The 19291-nt window shown below is 43.8% G+C and overlaps 1 protein-coding gene across 2 annotated transcripts in view; it reads left to right on the forward strand.

Moving 5' to 3' along the window:
- The window catches only part of LOC139337096 (UPF0606 protein KIAA1549), a 37067-nt gene that overhangs the window by 14728 nt on the left and 3048 nt on the right, over positions 1-19291 (forward strand). For both annotated transcript variants that reach the window (XM_070971470.1, XM_070971471.1), the window contains exons 4-21: positions 12-100; positions 506-665; positions 778-908; positions 3504-3696; positions 3848-3907; positions 4003-4148; positions 7417-7594; positions 8265-8449; positions 11890-12125; positions 12772-12908; positions 13840-13854; positions 14292-14497; positions 15104-15333; positions 15471-15615; positions 15711-16034; positions 17621-17673; positions 18159-18307; positions 18796-18950. In XM_070971470.1, coding sequence (XP_070827571.1) covers positions 12-100; positions 506-665; positions 778-908; positions 3504-3696; positions 3848-3907; positions 4003-4148; positions 7417-7594; positions 8265-8449; positions 11890-12125; positions 12772-12908; positions 13840-13854; positions 14292-14497; positions 15104-15333; positions 15471-15615; positions 15711-16034; positions 17621-17673; positions 18159-18307; positions 18796-18950 — 2792 coding nt within the window. The remainder of the gene's footprint in view (positions 1-11; positions 101-505; positions 666-777; positions 909-3503; positions 3697-3847; positions 3908-4002; positions 4149-7416; positions 7595-8264; positions 8450-11889; positions 12126-12771; positions 12909-13839; positions 13855-14291; positions 14498-15103; positions 15334-15470; positions 15616-15710; positions 16035-17620; positions 17674-18158; positions 18308-18795; positions 18951-19291) is intronic.

The following is a 19291-nucleotide window of genomic DNA, read 5'->3' on the forward strand; positions in this document are numbered from 1 at the left end:
TTCTTCTACAGGTTTTCCTTCTGGGGCCACTGTTGGATATGCCAAATCTCAAGTGAGAGACATACTGAAAGGGGAATTCAACAAGTCTGTGGAGCTGCAGGTAAGTTTACCTCAACAAGAGTTAAGCTATGTTATTAATTTGAAGGTAATACCAAGGTTTTAGCATTTATTTAGCAATTAAGAAGTCATGCAAAGGCAACATAGGCACATTTTAATGTATAAGAGATCCTATTAGAATAAAAAATGATTCTGAAGTGGATGAACCTTCATGTAATGACGCACATGTGGGTCTAAGTATTGTGCTTGTGTGAGTGAACGTCACAGTGGTGGCAGATGAAAGCCATCAGTGGTTTTGTGATAAAAAGGAGTAGTCACATCAAGATCCACAAGATTGCAATGACCTCTTAAAAACATCAGCTGCTTTTTTAACACAAGCCACTTAACTGTGAATGAATGACTCCAATGAGTGATTTCTCTGTCATATATTCCTGCTTTGTCTGTTAAGGTTGTGGACCCCCCACCAAAGTTTGTGTTTCGAGTGGTGTCTGGTCCAGTTGTGTACACGGCCTTATCTGTCATCAATGCTCTGCGACGGTCTGGGCGCCGCTTCCTGTCTGTGTCTCCCAGCTGGACTACACCAGACCGTAAATATCAAATCCACACAGGTAAATGACCTTTCAACAAGCTGTCTTGTTTTCAACATTTACTTGTTAGTTGTAACCTTCAGATTTTAAATGTGATCTTAAACTCTTGTTTTCCTCTCTTCACTCTGTGCAGTGCTGCAGTTTGTTCCCGGTCACATAGATGTGCGGTTCTGCAACTTCAGTGAGAGCGTTGAGAAAGGTTTGACCAAGGCTTTTGCGGAAGTACGTCGGCGCACGAAGGAGTCAACCAACTTCACAGTGCATGTGAGTGGGACCAGAAGGCAGGGAAGCATGGGTAGCCTCACTCAAGACGTTTTCATGAGGGTGTGTTAAGGAACGTGAATGAATGCACCACTGTTTTATCAGACAAATCTTCTGTAAGACAGCCTCCCTCCACATGTAGCTCCAACATCCCGTCTAAGGCTGAATCCCATTTCACCCCTTGGCCCTCCCCCTTGGCCCTACCCCTCCGTTTTGCGCGTTCACGTGGAGGGGTAGGGGTGTCCCAATTCCCATTATGACGGAGGGGTAGGGGGAAGTGGTAGGGCTATGTACCCCTCCAAACGGAGATTTTTCCGAGGCACACTCCAAAGGGAGGGGTACGACAGATTTCTCAGAATGCCTTGCAAGACCGGTATTTTCTCCATGAACGAAGTTTTAAAATGTACGAAAACCACTTTATTGTCTATTTTAACGTTGTTTCAATGTGTAGTGGTCATTTTCCTCGTAAAAAAAAACCCCCAAAAAAATCGATAGTAGTCAAGGCTTCAGTTACGTGGTTACCGTTGCCAGGCTGAATGCCACTAGCGGTGCTCTGTGGGCAGCCCTGATGATAATCTGCAGTGATAACGTTATCAATAATAACTTTGGCAACCTCGCTGCTGGTATTCAGTTACATTGATAGCGTTATGGGATACAACATGCAGGAATGTCATACACAAATCGAATGTGACGGTAGCATTAGCTCGTCGCATCTGCCTATGTAAGAGGCAGCGGCGACTACTGATGACGTACGCGATTGTCGAAGGGGTGTCCCAATTCGGAGGGGTTGACTTTCGGCCCTACCCCTTGGCACTCCATTTCAAGGGGCAAGGGACAAGGGGTAGGGCTAAGGGGTAGGGGTAGAAAAGAGAAATGGGATTCACCCTTAGTGGATCAGACGAATGGGGAAACGCTCCTTGTTTACAGTGCTCAACCAGAAACAGTAACTCTCCATATACAGCCACAAAGTCTTCAACAAAGGTGCATCTCACGTCTGCCGATGTGATTGCACTCCTGAGAGTTTGTTGAAGTGATGAGCGTGCTGCCTCTGTATGTGTGTGTTCACTGTGAAAAAACGAGACGGGTCTGGATGCAGTCTCACAGACTACATGACACACCCACTTAACTTCATGACACACACCCCTGAGGCCTTTGCCAACTCTGGCCAAGTAGTTATCGTGCCTGAACCTAACCATTTCAAGGGTATATCGTGTAGTAGGCTTACCCTGTAGCCACTGTGTGTCTGCAGATAGACCACAAAGAAAAATGCGTTTAATTGTTGGGAACCATGAGTTTTATAAATTGCATCAACATTTTGGCAATTTTTACAGTTACAGCATGTTTGTACAACATATTTACAGTTGATTCCATTTTCCTTATCAAATTTGGCAGTTCTGATTGTGTTTCCTGCATCATGGAAATCGTAGAGCCATAGATAATCTTGAGCCCTCTCAATCACAGCTCTGGCCTGTCAGATCTGCTTACCTCCAGTGAACACTATGGCTTTACTAAACATATATTATTATCTGTCTGTCTAAAAAAAGGAAGGTTGTTTTTCATACAAAGAAAGTAAAAACACAAACAAACTTGGATTGCCACTCTCTTTGTGCAAGATGCTTGCTTGCTGAGTGAGCTGGCCCCGTCGACTTCCAGTCACTTTTGCAGTGGATGCCTGCAGTGATTGCTGCAGTGTAGGCTGCCTTTGATTGTGATACTGCTTTGCAAACAGGGGCTGCTGTGTTCAGTCACAATGACCGAGGCTTTCGGATTTCAGTAAATGACTGGTGGCAGGAATGGTGCCTGGGGAGTCAGACAAAACTAGTTTTTTAAGATCACGTCACTGTAAGAACTAAATTACTAGTTTGGTTTTAGATTCATGCTCGATCTATCCATACATCTACTTTCTGTAATTTATTTGGCTGGGTGGCGACATCACCATAGTAAGCATTGTAGCCCAGACGTCACTCTGCCCATCTGTATTCTCCAGTTCTTACTGTTGGGTCTCGTCCTGGTGAGATTCCTGGAGAACCTCAGTTGGCCTCTTCTAGCTCTTGCTCATTTTAGCCACCATATCCACAATTTCAGTCTTTCGGTCACAATGCAGAGGTTATAACCATAGGCGAGACTTAAGGCATTGCAAGCTCAGCTCTTTGTGTACCCTTACTGTCACTGTGGACACCACACCAATCCTACTGGCCACCTCATTCTCCATTGCATCATTACTCATGAACAAGACCCCAGGGCACTTTACTCGGATGCTTGTACTTGATGGAGTTCATGCTCTAGTTGTTGAGTATTAAAAAAGCTTACTGTTTGTTAATAAAGAGTTTTGTGTAATCCCATTATACTGATGGCTTTCAGTTGGAATAAGTAGAAGGATTAAATGAAGCATTTGTTTCATTGTGGAAATGTTTCATGAACGACTAGCAAACAGGCCTCACTGCCCAGTTTTTTGTTCTACTCTCCAATCACTGAAGCCAGTGATTCTCAGATTGGGATCTTCGTTGTAAATCTGCATCAACAGCAGAATGGAAAATGTTTTCTACACATTGTTGTGTATTTGTCTGAGCAGTGCATCTCTGTCTAATTGTGTTTTAGATTGTGAACATCACCATGGCTGCTCCTAAATATCAGGGACAACAACTAGCGAGGAACCCGGTGGACATCACCTTCTGTGTGCGCGGTTCAAGGGGCTATGTGATGGGCTCAGATGTCAGCGGCGCTCTGATGAAGCTCACGGTGGTAGAATTCAGCTATTACATGGGCTTCCCTGTCCTGCAGATTGCTGAGCGTGAGTATCACATGGTTGTCTCTCTATATTTTAGATATTTTCCACTTCCTCAGATGTCACCGCTGGTATCTGCTGCGTTTTGCGATTCTGATCATGAACAGTGAACTCCACCTTACTCCACTTTAGCATCATTTTATACTTTTTCCAACAGCTTTCCATTATCCGGAGTTGAACACCAGCCAGCTGCTTCGCTCCTCCTGGGTTAGAACAGGTATGATGGTTTCAGTTCTTGGCATGGTGAAAAGCTGCTACACCTACTAGAATTTGAGACCCTTTGTACTGACACACTCTTGTCTGTGTGCATAGTGCTCTTGGGTGTGCTGGACCAGAAAGTGGGTGAGAGGACGTTCCAAGCCAACATGGAGCGGCGAGTGGCCATGTTAGTCGGGGAGGCGATGGGATTAGTCAGACGTGTTAAGAGAGCCACCGCCATAGGCAACAGCAGTGTTCAGGTACTGTATCTTTGAATTGGATTATTCAGTACCCAGTGTTTGTATTCACAGCTGCATAGCCCTTGGAGAAGATAATACATACAGGGCAAAATCTATCAAGCCTCACAAGAAATGCAAGTACTGTGGAGTCATTTCATGTAAAAAGGAAAAAATAGATAATTCCACTTGCATATAATAGAAGTTTGTTGCCTTATTTCAACATTTTGTCTTTTTTTAAAATTCACAAATAGAAACAAGTAAATTTTACTTGCTTTGAAATAAATCCAAATTTTGAAAAAACAACTCTAGGCTGTAAATTATTAAAACTAAGATGCAGCATTTGTTCAAGATATGCTTGCAGTGCGTTTCTCTGGAAACAGTATGCAGTAGAATTACCAGTATAATTTGTTGTTTATTACAAAGCATTCAGAAGTCTTTTACAGGATGTTTGTTAATGATTGCGCAGTACATCTTGAAAAAGCTTCCTTTCTTGTACCATTCATATCATTATTCCCTGATGCACGCTCTCTCTGACCACCTTGGCCGAGTACTGAGGCCTCATTATGTGTGTTGCAGTGTTTGCAACCACTGAAAGCCTTACTGCTTTACTAATCAGGCACTAGCTTTTGTGAGTTCGCCCCGCACCTGCTCTGCTCATCTCAAAGGGGACAGGATAGGGCTCTGTTTCCATGGCAACAGCATCCCATTCAGCCCAGGGGCAGGCCACTGAAAGACCACAACCTCACGAGTCCTTTTTCTTTCTCCTCTTCCTCATTTCTCTGGTCCTGTTACTGGATGTGAGCTCCCGTCAGCCACAGAGCTGCTAAGAGCAGATCAATTATTAATTGTTTCTCTTTCCCGTCTGTATCTGTGCAGCTGAGATGATTAAAAGTGTGTCTCTGTCGGCACAGAGACAATACAGAGATGGGGGTGGGTTAAGGATTCAGAAATCAGAGGAACAGGCAGAGCAAAACACTCAGGTGAAAGAGACTTGTTATGGGAGACGAGAGATACATATTTGATCTGACCTCATGCAGTCTAAGTGCATTTGGTGGTCTTTAAACAGGGGCCTGTCAGAGTGATAAATATCATCCATGGATGGAGTAGCAGCCTGATGCTGTCTGACCTTTCTGCCTCCTGCATTGTTGTCTAAAAGCCACAGAGCAGTTAGGGAAACAAAAAACCATGCTGGTCAAACTTTAGTGTCTGTGGCTGTGTTAAAATTAGATCTCTAATTTTAGGCTCTGGCATCCTTTCCAGCTTTCAAAATTGTATTTTTCACAGTCACAAGTGTGAATGTGTGCTATACTTGCAGTAGAAGCCTCATTATGTGCTTGTGCTCCTTCCAGCCTTGATAGGATACAGTCGTTAAGGAGGCTAGTTTTGATCTTTTTTACACTTTGACACTTTATAATGAGAGTGAGGTGACTCTTCTGAACTTCAGAAGATTCTCCCACTCTTGTGTGCGCACACACACACACACACACACACACACACACACACACACACACACACACACATATCTCAAGCAGAGGCCCTGGACCATCATGGCAGAATCAGTGTGGTGTTGTCACCTTTGAGAATACCTTATGAGTCTGCCTCCACAGATAAAAGAGGAGGTTGAATTGGGGTCGTGCAATAACACACACATTCACGCTGCCATCTTTCCACTCTAATAACCGTGCATGGGCTGGATTAGACCTTGGATGAGGGAGCCCGCCCAGCCGTTTTTCTGTGTCAACCCAGGCATGACCTGCGCTTTACTCTTTCCAGTAATGCAGACAGCAGACTGCACTGTGCCTCAGGGCACCCAGAGGGAGAATGCACACACACACACACACACACACACACACACACACACACACAGTCAGTCACACTCAGACATATTAGACAACATAGAAGAATATTTACACAATGAATACTCTAATGGGAATACAAGAATGCAAGTTGATACACCGTGTGTGTGGTATCATAAGATATTTGGGCATGTGTGTCAGAACATGTAGGCTTTTTTTCTACATAGAAATAATAGACAAAGAAAAAACAGTCATGTACAGTAAAAGGGCTTGCAGCAATTACAAGTACAGCTATGTGTCATGTTAAATTGTACAATACATACAGTACAATTAAAATACTACATGTACTGCTATTAAGAAAAGGTGCAAATCACCCTTGAATGTGTAGTTTCACAGGGATGTTGTATCAGAGGCTGGTACAGCAAGTTTAAGCACAGCATATGGCAGCTAAGGAGGGGAAATAGTCAGTGTCTGAATTGTAGTTTCTGCAGTCACAAGAACTCAAAAATGAGTAATGTTGCAGGGTTTTATAGAAAATGAGGTAGCACACTCTCCATTAAAAAGTCATCTTTTTTATTGAAATTGTGACACTTTGCTCATTAGGGCCTTCATTACACATCCTATTTTTACTGTAGAGAGTGTAGTACGTCATCTTCCATGGATCCCATGTTCATTTTTGGAAGCACATCTTTTACAGTCAATTCAGCTCCGTCTTTTAGCCACAAATGTTGCGAGGGGGAAGCATTTACAGACACATCACACAACTAATTATGATTTTGATCCCTTTGAACTGAAGCTCACGCTAGTCGACACCTCGCCGTGTGTGTTCTCATAGTCAGAAACCGTGATTTTGTAGTAAAAGTTCATCAACCAAGACATGAAGACTTAACAAGATGATTGCAGTAAACCACAAAATTGTCCCTGAGCAGTGTGAATAAGTGCTGAGGTTCATTGAGTGTCCTTCAGCCTTTTTCCTACATCTGGACGTGTTTATGTTTGGAAAAAGACATCATGATGTGCCATGATGTCTGCCAACTGTTTTGAAAGGGTGGTGGACAGTATGGGCAGCCACCCTGGAGCAGTCAGTAGGTTTGCTCTGTGTAACGCTATGACAGGCAAGGAATACAGGGCTCTGGCATCATTTCCACATAGACAACATGTTCTTCAGAGTTTTCTTGAAGTCTAGGATGCTGTCAAACTCTGATCTTGGCAAATATCCTGAAATTTTATGGGAAACAAATCTTTTGTATCTCTAAGAGAAATATTCTTACTCCAGTAGCTGAACCCAGTTCAAGAGTTTTCAGACATGGATGGAAGTTGCTCGGATGACAAACGGTGGCTTCATGGAGATTATGTGCATTTGTACGTCTCTCTGACACTCGCTTGAGACTCACTTCAAAATAAAAAAAAAGTTTTTAATGTCTGCACTAATATGATTTCATGCAGATGTTGGGCGAATGACACACCCTGCCTTTCCGCTTTGCCCCTCCCAGGTTGTAAGTGCGAGCCGGCTGGTGGGTGTGGACCATCCCTTGGAGCTAGTGTATTTTGTGGAGGGTCCCAGTGGTCAGAGGATGCCTGCAATTCAAGCAGCCAACCTACTCAACAGCATGGACGTTCAAAGGGCTGCCATCGTCTTGGGATATCGTGTCCAGGGCGTTTTGGCACAGCGTGAGTACCTCTTGCATTGTAGATAACTTTGGTTCGAGGATAGCAAAGAGATGGGTATAAATATATGTTTGATATATATGTATGTTTGTTGGTGTATGACTTTTCAAGGTCAAGTTTCACTCAACAAAATAGAGCTGAGTAGGTGTTGGATACAGAAAGAAAGAGAGGGACAAAATATCAGGAAAGCTGTTCATGAGCTCCTAATAATAGATTAAAAAAAAAGATACGTGCTAACTCCTGACTCCATGTGTTCCTTTGTATGTTTATAGTAACATTTGAGCTAATTACCTCCCCCTGTACATGTTGTACCAAAAGTCTGTCTTCCTCATTAAGAATCTAAACAAGGGATGAAGGCCTAATGAGATCCCCTCGAGGGAGCTCTGTGTCTGCGCTGACTGTGTTCTCTTTTGGTGCTTTCCCAAGGGATGAAATGAGTGTTAATTAAAACGAATGAAGGTCTGCGTTGAAGATTACAGCAGTGAGACAACAGCCAGCGCTCCAGTGATGCCGCATTTTTAGCTTAGCAGTCTCATCAAGTGTGTGAATATCCTTAAAGGGAATAAAAGGAAATGTTTGAAATGCTGAGCCACATGCACAAACGAAATGATTCAGTATGGTGCATGTTTGTGCCAGAAGCTCAACTAAAAGCTTTCAATCTCTTCCTCTGTAGCTGTAGAGAAGGTGTTGTCCTCATCTTCTGACACCGAGAACACCAACACGTGGATCGTCATTGGGGTGGTGATTCCCCTCCTTGTGGTCATCGTCATCATTTCCATCCTGTACTGGAAACTGTGTCGGACTGACAAGCTGGAATTCCAGCCGGACGCCATGACCTCCATCCAGCAGAGACAGAAGGTAGAGTCCGAGCACTGTTGCACGGTACAGTGTCTGACTTCACACAGAACTTTGTTGTGTCACTGTTTTAAAGTCAAAGCAGATCTGCAGTTCCTTCTTTAAATGGCATATTTAAATCATGTAAGTTGACAGTAATTCACAGCACAATCACAATTGTTTTAGTCAGCAAGAAGAAATCAAGTTCCATTATGTAATTTCCCTGTAAAACACAGCTTGTGGTTTTAAATTTCAGTGTGCGTTCGGATTAGACAAACAAGATTTAGCATGTTACTTAGCAAGCTTTATAGATGCTGGTGTTTTAAAGCTTTGGAGTCGGTCGGGCTGGCTGTGTCGCCCTGCTGTGCTGGTATGGGAACGTTATCGACCTTCTCATCTATCTGTCAGCAAGAAAGCTGAAGAGTGCATCTCCCAAAATGTCAAACTGTTCCTTTAAGTCTCTGCCGCATCTGATTCAACAAAAGTTTAAACTTTCACAAAAAAGGGCAAACATAGTTGTTTGACATTGATAATCACTCTGTTGTACATAAATAACTGATGTATGTATTTAAGGTTACACGATTCTCTTATGTTGAAGGTCAAAGTAGTTTTCCAGGCATTACTGTGTGAAAGCTTCAAATCAGCGTATGTGGAAAGCCTGAAAGATGGGAGCACTTTCAAATCCAAATGAGCTGTTAATTAATTAGGTGTATCTGTCATTGCCGTGAATGTGCTGGACTTCAGCGTTTCTCCTTTTAGAAGGGATTAGTTAAACTTTAATGATCCCAGTAGAGACGTATTAAAGGACGTGAGCCTGATTAGAAGTCATGATACTGCTAGGAAATGAGCTGCTCTTTTATTTTATGCAAACCGTTTTTGAGGTTTTCTGAGCTACAGTTTTGCTTAAAGAGACAACAACACTGTCTCATTTTGTCTTCAGTTTGTGACAGTTGAAAAGCTTGTCCTTGCTTTCTTTTTGACACACATCCTGATAGACAAAATGTTTTTAAACATAATTAATATGGCCATATAGACATTAGTTCACTTTGAGAGGAGCAGGTAAAGTCTACTAGAGCACTGTGCCGTTTACTGCATAGTAGTACTAATTTGTTAGTACTTTTTTCATTCAAACTTATCAAGTTCATCATGTGTGATGCTTTATTTATGATAGCTACATTAAAGTGAAGGAGAGATGTAAGGCTAATGCACAGGTGTGTGCCGTCTATACTGTGCCGCCCTGACCAACAATAGCAGAGAGCTCTGTACTTCCAAAATTACTGGTAGATCTTTCTGTCTGTGTCTGGCTTTGGCTTTTTTTCCCCATTGAGCTGAGCTGTGAAGCAAACCCTCCACGCTGGGTTCATACAATGAGTCTAATGTGCAGAAGTAACTACCACTTCGCCTGCCCTGTCTGCTTACCGCAATCCTCTGTCACTTAACACCACTCCCCCTCTCTCAGTCTGCTACCTCATTCAGAGAATCAAGGACATCCCTTCTCCAGACACTCCCTCCAACTAAAAAGGATATAGATTTTAGTGAGGGGGAGTACGAGGAGGAAGAGCAGGAGTATGAGGAAGAAGAAGAAGAAGAAGAGGAAGAGAAGGAGGTTAAAACAGGGAAGGTACAGAGCAGTGTCTGGTGGTTTCTAGAAGATGAGATGTAGTTTATGTGTGTGTCTGCTGTCTGAGCATGTTAGTTATGTGAAGCAGTCAATAGTTAATAGTCCAGGTTTTAATATTTTCAGATAGATACAGAGACAATAACGTCATCACTCCAAGTATTTATGCTATCCACCATTACTTCTGCTTAGAGGCCAGTAGCTCTTCCCAAGAGCAAACAGAGTATGAGCAGTGAGGAGGAAGAAGAGGAGGAGGAGGAGGAAGAAGAAGAGGAGGAGGAAGAGGAGGAGGAGGAGGAGGAGGAAGATGACAAGGACAAAGATGAAAGCTTGAAAAAGAAAGGAATGAAACCAGAAGAGCAAAGAAGACAAGGGAGCAAAGCAATGACAATGAAAACAGGGAAGACGAAGAAAGAAGACAGAATGAAAGTGGTAACTAAAGGGAGGACAGCCAAGGAGGAGGTATACTGTTCAGTAGCCGTAGTGACTAGTGCTTGTTTGGGTAATAGATATTAGGATCCTCCTTTATCTGGTTGTGATGTCCAGACACAGAAAATCCTGCTTTTCACATTATGGTGGGTTTCACTGTGGATTGAAGTATATTGTGCTGCAGGGATGACACATTTTCGTAGGCTAACACACAAGTTAGCATCACCTGGTCCCCGTGACTGAAGGCCAATTGCATGGCTTCAACGTCCCCGCCACAAAGCTTCCTGCTTCATTTTACTGTATACACACATTACAATAAGCTGAAAATGAGTTAGAGTAGTTTGTGCGAGAAATATTCCCAAGTGGGGAATTATTTCATAGAACAAAACTTATCTGAAGATTGGGTTTAACACTTTTTTAGATGAGGGACCTGGAAGTGCAACAATGCTCGCTCATGTCTGGGTTTCAGGACTCATTCCTGCAGCACTCTATTGGTGTGTTTATAGCCTTTAGATCAATCCTGAGGAATGATACCGTATCACTGTGTTGTGAAGTAGTAGATTTATAGACGTCATTTTGTCTGTATGAACTGGTGTGATTTTCCAATTTACCATTAGACCAGGCTAAGCAGTAATGAGTGAGTATAATGTGTGGGCGATATCAGTAGCTGTGTGTTTTCTTTCATTCAGTCTCAGTGTTAATTATAATGAACCGGCTTTTACTGTTTCAGCTGCAGAGTTTTGAATGCTTTCCAATTCAATGACTGGCCTTGTTTCTATGCCGGGGAGAGCAGCACACACACACACACACACTCTCTCTCTCTTTGGATTAGCAGTTTCATACTGGCAAGCATCACACTGGATTAGCAGTTTTATACCAACAAGCCTCTCCTAAGCCAGACTATTTTGCACCAATAAAGCCAGTGAGTGTATGTATAATTCAGAGAATTAACAGGGACGGTTCATGTCACTCTTAGCCTACTCATGTATGCACATTTCAGTGTCATAGGAGCGGAGTTTGATATCTGACATCCTCTCTTTACTCCTTTGCTTGTGGAAAGTCCAGAGGGCTTTACACTCAAATAGTCTCACTGCCTCCATCCCCCAGCAGCACAAAGGAAAGGAAGCAGCTCAATGTTTCCAACATCTCTCCCTGCCCCCCCTCATATTCTTTCTCTTTATTCATTCATGTCTACCTGTCTGACTCGCCCTCCTGGACTCATATTCATCCGTCATTCATTCTATCTGGATGTTGCTCCACTCACTCACAACTCTTGGTCTGGAGAGAATTTCAGTGCACCGTCCTTGGACAGTCCCAGTCTGAACTTGCTGCTCTTAAAGATGATGGGATGCTTCCGGTATTGTTCATCTTTCCAAACACCCGGTCTGGCCTCTGTAACTTCTGCCTTTGTCCTCAGTTGCAGGCTCCCAGTGTGAAAGGCTTTGACTTTGCCAAGCTGCACCTTGGCCAGCAGAGTAAGGACGATGTCATGGTGATTCAGGAGCCCGTCCCACCAGGGCCTGGCCCCGGTCCCCTGCCTGTGTCCATTAAAGATGTTCTCAGCCCATCTGAGAATGGGGAGATTCCCACTCCCATATCTAAAAACTCTGCCTCCTCCACCAAGGCGTCCCGCAGCGGTCGAAGGCGAGGAAGGTATGTGTCCTTCACGGTACGGGGCAGCAGCCTGAGAAAGTGTTCACATGAATTCAAAGAAATGAGTAAATTACATCAGGTTATGTCTGTATAGGTTATGCTGTCATCAGGTTAGGGTTACCTTATGTACAAAAGAAGTACCAGAAAGAGCTCCTTTACATTAGCAGTCCATTTTAAACTACGTGACACAGATATTAAGATATTTATTTCGACATTTAACAGAGCTTGTTTTTTACGTCGCTCGTCTCATTTCAGCCAACCAGACGAAAAGCTTTCAACAGATCCTCAGATCAAATATTTATGCACCAGACTGTGAGGGATCTTCAGTCTTGCATTCTGTCAGTTCATCTATGTATCATTTATATTAAGTCAGGATAACACGCACGTACTATATTTAGTAGTTTGAATAGATAATGCTGTGGCTGATAGACATATGATATCAAAGGACTACTATTCCAAACTTAAAACTAGTATTGTCCATTCCAGCAGTTGTTATTGAGTTTGGGATTGACATTACTCCTCACTTGATATCTGAATTAATTGGGAATTTAAGAATTCTGTCAGTGGAAATACCTTTATGTATTTAGCATTACAAGCTTAGTTTGTTCTTGGGCTTCTATTATTCATGTGTGTCTTCTCTGCGTAGGATCTCGCCGTCAGACGGAGACTCTGTGGTAAGTGACCGTTCCAGCGAGCGGGAATCAACTGAGGAGAACCTGAGAGCCCACGCCACGCCCAGCGACAGCAAGCAGACTCGTAAGGTCCCCATCAATGTTTTAAATGGCAAGTGGCCTTGGCAACACTCGCGCCACTCCTCCAAACACAGAGGGGGGAGGGGAAGGAGGAAACTGAAGGGATTGTGTGGACATAAAGAGATAAAGCAAGAGGAGCTCAAGCTGGCATGATTTGATAGACAAGAGGGCCAGATTGAGGGCAGGGGAGAATGTGAAGTGAAAAAAGACAAAGCAGAGAAAGACTGAGGAAAAGTGCAGCATGCAGTGACATAAAGATTACAGAGGGGGACAGTGAAGGTAAGCCAAACACCTCTTTCAGCCTCTATTCAGTGGTTGAAAGAAGCCCAGACAGAGGAGGGAGAAGAGAATAGGAGGGAAAACATAGCTGAAGTTACTCTATCTGACAGCTTGTTGATAGATGCAAGCCTGCAGTGTCACTCAGAGCCTCCACGCTGGAGCCAGAGGCAGTCAGGCACACAGACTGCAGCCTGACTCACATACAGAGGAATGGGCTCTGTTTTGTTATTGATAAATCTTCCTGGGACTGTATATGCTCTGCCACAGTGTTTACAAGTTGCATATATGTGAGACACACTCAGTATTATGTAATGCACCGTCTTTCTTTACGCTGATTCAACCCGTGTCTGGATCAGTGTGTGTTTTCTGCTCATAAGAAGCGGCCCCTCCCTTTCTTTTCTCTGATTAATGAGCTTCACAAGACCAGACGAAAAGCTTTTATCAGCCGTGGAAATGTACCCTCCCAAATGACTTGCCTGCCTTTCCCCTTCTCTCTCTCTTCGCTTCTTATTTATTTTTCTTTCCATGTCTGAAAGTTTAAACAGCACTCACTGTGGCCAGACCTCAGTTCACTAGGCTCTTATTTTTATTGTCAGGGTACAGTAACCACGTCTATCATAGGTGCTTTATTTGATCTCCTGCACCCCAATAAAACTCTTTTTCCTTTCTATTGCGGTTTGCAGGCAAGAATAGAATTGGTAAGAGTTTGCCGTCTTTCCATCTGTGTCTTCATAGACCTCAGGCTTGACCTGCAGCAGCTGCGTCTGTGTGTTTGTCTGTGTGGTAGTTTTGTGCTCGGCTTGTTCTCACCATCCATCACTGTCTGCTGAGCTGTCAGTCACAGTGTAGAGACAATCAACTTCACAAACAAAAGCATAGCCATTGTTTGAAATGAGGTTCAGCTCTTGCAAGTGGAAATCATTGTTTCTGTTACCACCGGAAACATTTACTCGCTTTTGTTATAAGCCGTATTTCAAATATAGTCATGTCAAGTGAACAAAAAGGTAAATGTTTCGCAGTAGTCGTCTGTGCTCTGTCTCCTAGTTTCAGTCACCATTAGCATTTAGACCTGCAGTAACTACACTTTGCTGACTGGGTTGAGACTGGTGTTTCACTTTCTTGATTCCTTCCTCAGGTCCTCCTCCTATAAACAGTGCAAACGAGCAGCTGTCCTCGGCCTCCATCTTTGAACATGTTGATCGGATGTCTCGTGCCGCAGACGCAAGCAGGAGACTCCCCAACAAAGTCCAGCTTATCGCCATGCAGCCCATGCCTGTGCCACCGCTGCACAGCCCACCCGTCAATGGCAAAGTGTCCGACACCAACCAAATCAACAAAGAGGTCTGTCGGTCCAAAATATGAAAGAAAATCTGCCAGTGAGGAGGGACAATTTAAGAATTATTCTCAAGTGCCTTTTTATTGGCACTGGTGGAGCAAAATAGCACAAATTGTTGCTGGAAAATTCATGAAAATAGTGCAACCACATTGGAAAAAAGCAGAAAAATTTGGTTTGGGTCAAAAAGGTGACTTATTTACTTGTTCAAACAGAGTGAAAACAAGCACACTGCTAATTATCCCCCAGGACTGGCAACACTGGCAGTTGCTCCTGTTAAATTCATTTCATGAGAAAATTACATTTCAAGCCCAAAATGACTTCCTGTCAAATACAGATGAATCAAAGACTTTAATTATTTTTATCAGTGTGGTACAGAAGATGTAATAGGAGCAGATGGCAGAGTTGCATGTCCTTTGGAAGATATAATTCACTAATTTACTGGTTAAATAGACTCAATATTATTTATTCTCTGATGCTGCTGTCGTTCTGTGAGCAGTGTTTAATGAATACGTATGAAATATTGTCATCCTGCTTGACGAAGTCTTGACTCATCGACAGGTCGTCTACGCGGATTCTAAGGTTGTTGTCTAATGAGGTCATTTTCTCCTCAGATCCAGGTAGCACTGAGGCACAAGTCAGAGATTGAGCACCATCGCAACAAGATACGTCTCCGTGCCAAGAGGAAGGGCCACTACGACTTCCCTGCCATGGATGACGTGACGAGCGGCCCCGCAGATGCAAAGGACCAGGACCGCATCTATCAGAAAGCACAGATACAGATTGATAAGATCCTTGATCCAGATGCCCAGATGGCCTCCATCTTCATGGGATCCAAAAAGAGGTTTGGGCTCATGGGTCATTGCACTTGTTTGGACAGGATGATCGATATATGGGTGTGTGTGTGGGGCTGTATACATTTCTTTGGCCTGGCCTAAAGTAAAAAAAAATACAGATTAAGGATTAACATTTTTTTGGCAGTGGTCGAGGGAGGCGCTCTCCCAAACAGAGGATGAAGGAGCAGCTGAATGGAGGCATGATGGATGCAGACAAAGACCACCTCATCACTGAAGACAGTGATGCTGCTTACAGAAAGTGTCCTGGAGTGAACAATGTGGCCTATGTAGTGAGTAGGACAGAGGAATCGTGCCATCTGCTCAATCTTAAATACTGTAACCCCTACGTCTCTGCCTGTCCTTAAATATGTTGTCTTTATTCCAGTCTGACCCTGACCAAGGCCCAGGATCCCCTCACAGGAGCCCATCCCCCACCGATGATGTCTTCCTGGGTCCGGCTTCCTCTCCTCCAGGCCATGCCCCTCCCCCGCCCCCCTACATGCCCCCACAGCCCTCCATTGAGGAGGCGCGGCAACAGATGCACTCCCTGCTGGATGATGCCTTCGCCCTAGTGTCGCCCACCTCTCAGGGCAGCACGGCAGGGATCACTCTCCCTGGGGTCAACACCAACCCATCGGCATCCAGCCCTCCAGGCCGTGGCCCCAGACCTTGGGGTCCCTCATACCCAGCTCTGGGCCCTTTCCCTGGTGTAAGACGTCATCCCTGTATCTGTGTGATGCTGTTGATAGAGTACTAACCACTCAATGAATTTAATTCATTATCAAATCATACTGCTTTCACGTTGCTCAATCATGGTTTAGCAACAAACGGCTCTCCATGGCACAAGCTTTTGCTACGTTAAGTTCCTGCAAACTGTATTCTGTCGTTCTGGGATTGATTCAGACGAATGTCTAATGTATACATTTGTAGCAGCAGAAAAGAAAAACCACTAAATACACACACGTAAAATCCCTTGTATTCACTATCTCTTCCCAGTTTTGCAGCTCATTCCCAGCATGAAGCCTATAGCTTCAAGTTTAATCGTGTCCTCTTAGCAAACTAATCAGTTAAGTATTCCTCCATCTGTCACCCGCGTGGAGCTGCGACCTTACAGTCCCTGTCATCTATCTACAGCTCCTAAGTCTCTACAGTAATGTACCCTGCATATGCTTGATCGGCATTAGCTCCTGTCAGTGTAGGCTGGTTTGTCAGAAGGCTGCTGGAATAATAAGCTCAGTGTTCTGTTTTGTACTTACATTTAGTCCACTTCTTGAAGAGAGGTCTGTGCAAAGCAGCACCTCACAAAGGCTGGTTTATGCAGTGCCACAGGTTGTTAATACATTAAGCCTGGAGTGCATAATACTATGCATGGGTGACACGCTGTGTTCACAGTGTTTCATGTTATGAGCGGATCTACCAAGAGACAAAGCAGAAGTTATGTATAGCATGTCCCCCTCTTTGAAATTCATACTGAGGGTAGAGCTGAGCTTTGATTAAATAAAGGTTTTCAGCGCCCATGGGCATTATAGAGGAAAAGAAGTTAGTTATTTAAAGATGGTAGAGCCTTGTATTAGTGTTATAGGAAGCTGTAAAGATTTTTGCCAATTGAATCACTCACATTAGTTTAGCAGTGAGGCCCATGCTGTCAGCAATAGAGCTGCTGAAAAACCTAATCAGTATTTTATAGATTCAACCTGGTATTCCACGCTCTCAGTGGAAGAATAAGAAGATAGAGTTTCATGGTTATGTTGTTCGATGGTGCTACAACTAAGCATATTCCTATCTTCATCCAGCTTAATTACCCTGCTGGTAATTGAACTCCTCACTTGTATTCTCTCCAATCATACTTGAATGCGTTTTTACAGCTATCAGCATACATTACTCACCGCTCTGTGTCTTATAGTCGAACAACGGTGTTCACCCCGGGTGACACATACAGAAAGAGAGTTAACAGTGAGCAGCGGAGCAATAAAAGCTATTTGCTGGTTCTGCTTCTGCAGGTTCGGTGCTTTAATATGCTGGAAAGGTGCAGCTGTAAAAAAAAAAAGAAGGATATCCAAGAAAACCATGCTTTGTAAAAGCAACAGCAGTTCTCAAAGCGAGACCGTTTGCCCAAATATACCGTACATAGCAACATAGGCTCAGTGCTGCTTTGCTTTCAGCTACAGTGTGAAAGCTCTGACGCATTAAGTTTGTTGAATATTTTCTATATTGATTATGCATTGCCTTTTTCTGTCATTACTATAGTTACTGACTTTCTCCTAAGCACTCTGCGTCTCTCCTTGTCTCCCCCAGAGGTTCACTGAGCTGGGCATGCCCCCTCCCTCTGTCCAAGGCCTGATACCAAGGTTAGTAGAGCAGTCGAGTAAAATTAAACATTCATGTGTAAATTAATAAATGATACGTTTATTTGACATTCACTTCTTATATTGATCGGAACAGCCTGATTTCCACTACTTCACCAGTGGCAATGTTTTCCTCTCGATGCATGCAGTCACTTGGGCCTCATGAATAATGAGAGGAGAGTCATCTTTATTTTAGCGGTTTAATGGATGAAGTCCGAGCAGTGATCTCTTAACTGCCTCCGAGAAACGTCGACACATTCATGTCGTGAAGTCAGTTCATTGTGTCCAGAGCAGAGCAGCCAAAGGAGACCTAACTGATGGATTTGTGATCAAACACTTACCACCACAGTGGGACTATCATTGGTATCACTGCGTGCTGAGTGGGGCGCCGTGCTGACACGACAGTGACGAAGAATTCAAGTAAATTTCTCATCAAGCATTTTTCATGAAATCACAAGTGAATGGAAGCCCGTGTCTTTGTGTTTTAGGCAGGGCCTTGGCTCGAGCTACCTTCCACCAGGAGAAACAGCAGGGCAGTGCGAGCAGCTCCAGCCAGACAGCTTGTACTCCAGCAGGGGCCTCTACGCTGATGAGCTCCCCTCATCTGCCAGACCGCGACCAGTAGGGGGAACTACAGGTACAAGTGGAAACTGTACACATGCACACGAACAGCCGTAGAGCTGTTTCAAGGGCTGCTGATAATGCTGCATTCAGATGTTGTGCTGATCTGCAAGCAAATGATCTGCATATGTCTCATTCTCATTTCAGACGTTTTCACATGAAAAGACAAAAAGACACATCTCAACAGTAAACACTTTGCTGGCTTCAGAGTGTTTGTCTGTTGAGACTGTTCCTTAATACAGACGCACACCTCCACCCCAGGTGGTGTGCCAAGAGACTTGTCTCTCTTGAATTATTGAAGGAGCTGGCGTGATGCTGCCATCATGTGACTTACACTAATAGAAATGGATTCTGGCACTCACCATAGAGAGTGCAGCACTGCAGAGAGACAGAGTGCTTTTCAGGCTGGAGTGATTGCATCAAAGTATATTAAAGGAGCTGCAGAGGATTGAGTGTCTCTCTGATGTGATGTGTGTTTGTGTTTGTGTGTGTGTGTGTGTATAGGCGCCCAGCTCCACCATCTCACACAGGTGGGATTGTCCAGCCGGATGAATGGTTACCCAGCAGGGGTCAGGGCTGCTCCAGGCCACAACGGAGGCATTGGCTGGAACCACTACCATGACGATAATTTCTCCAGGACGGAGGCTGAAAAAGATGCAGTGAGTGAAGCACAAATTCCACTTTGTAAAGGCCAAGGTTTGGTTTTCTGTCCTTTAAAGGTCTCATACTTATTTTTTAGATTCATACTCTTATTTTGGGTGTTTCAGTGTACAAGAAACACGTTATTTTTCTCATACTGTCAACTGTTGCAGCATCTCTATTCCATATTCTTTAATTACCACTCACTAGAGCACCAAATACGTATCAGTCCACAGCTGAAAACAGTAGTACCATTTTTTAAAAGCTACAGTGCTCATCAGTCTTAGGAAATTCACAAGCTTTTTATATGAAAACGTATATTTGGGACATCTTGAGTAGGAGCTGAGGTTTTTGGGGCTGA

Source organism: Chaetodon trifascialis, chromosome 10 (genome assembly GCF_039877785.1).
Source record: "Chaetodon trifascialis isolate fChaTrf1 chromosome 10, fChaTrf1.hap1, whole genome shotgun sequence".
Classification (NCBI taxonomy): Eukaryota; Metazoa; Chordata; class Actinopteri; order Chaetodontiformes; family Chaetodontidae; genus Chaetodon; species Chaetodon trifascialis.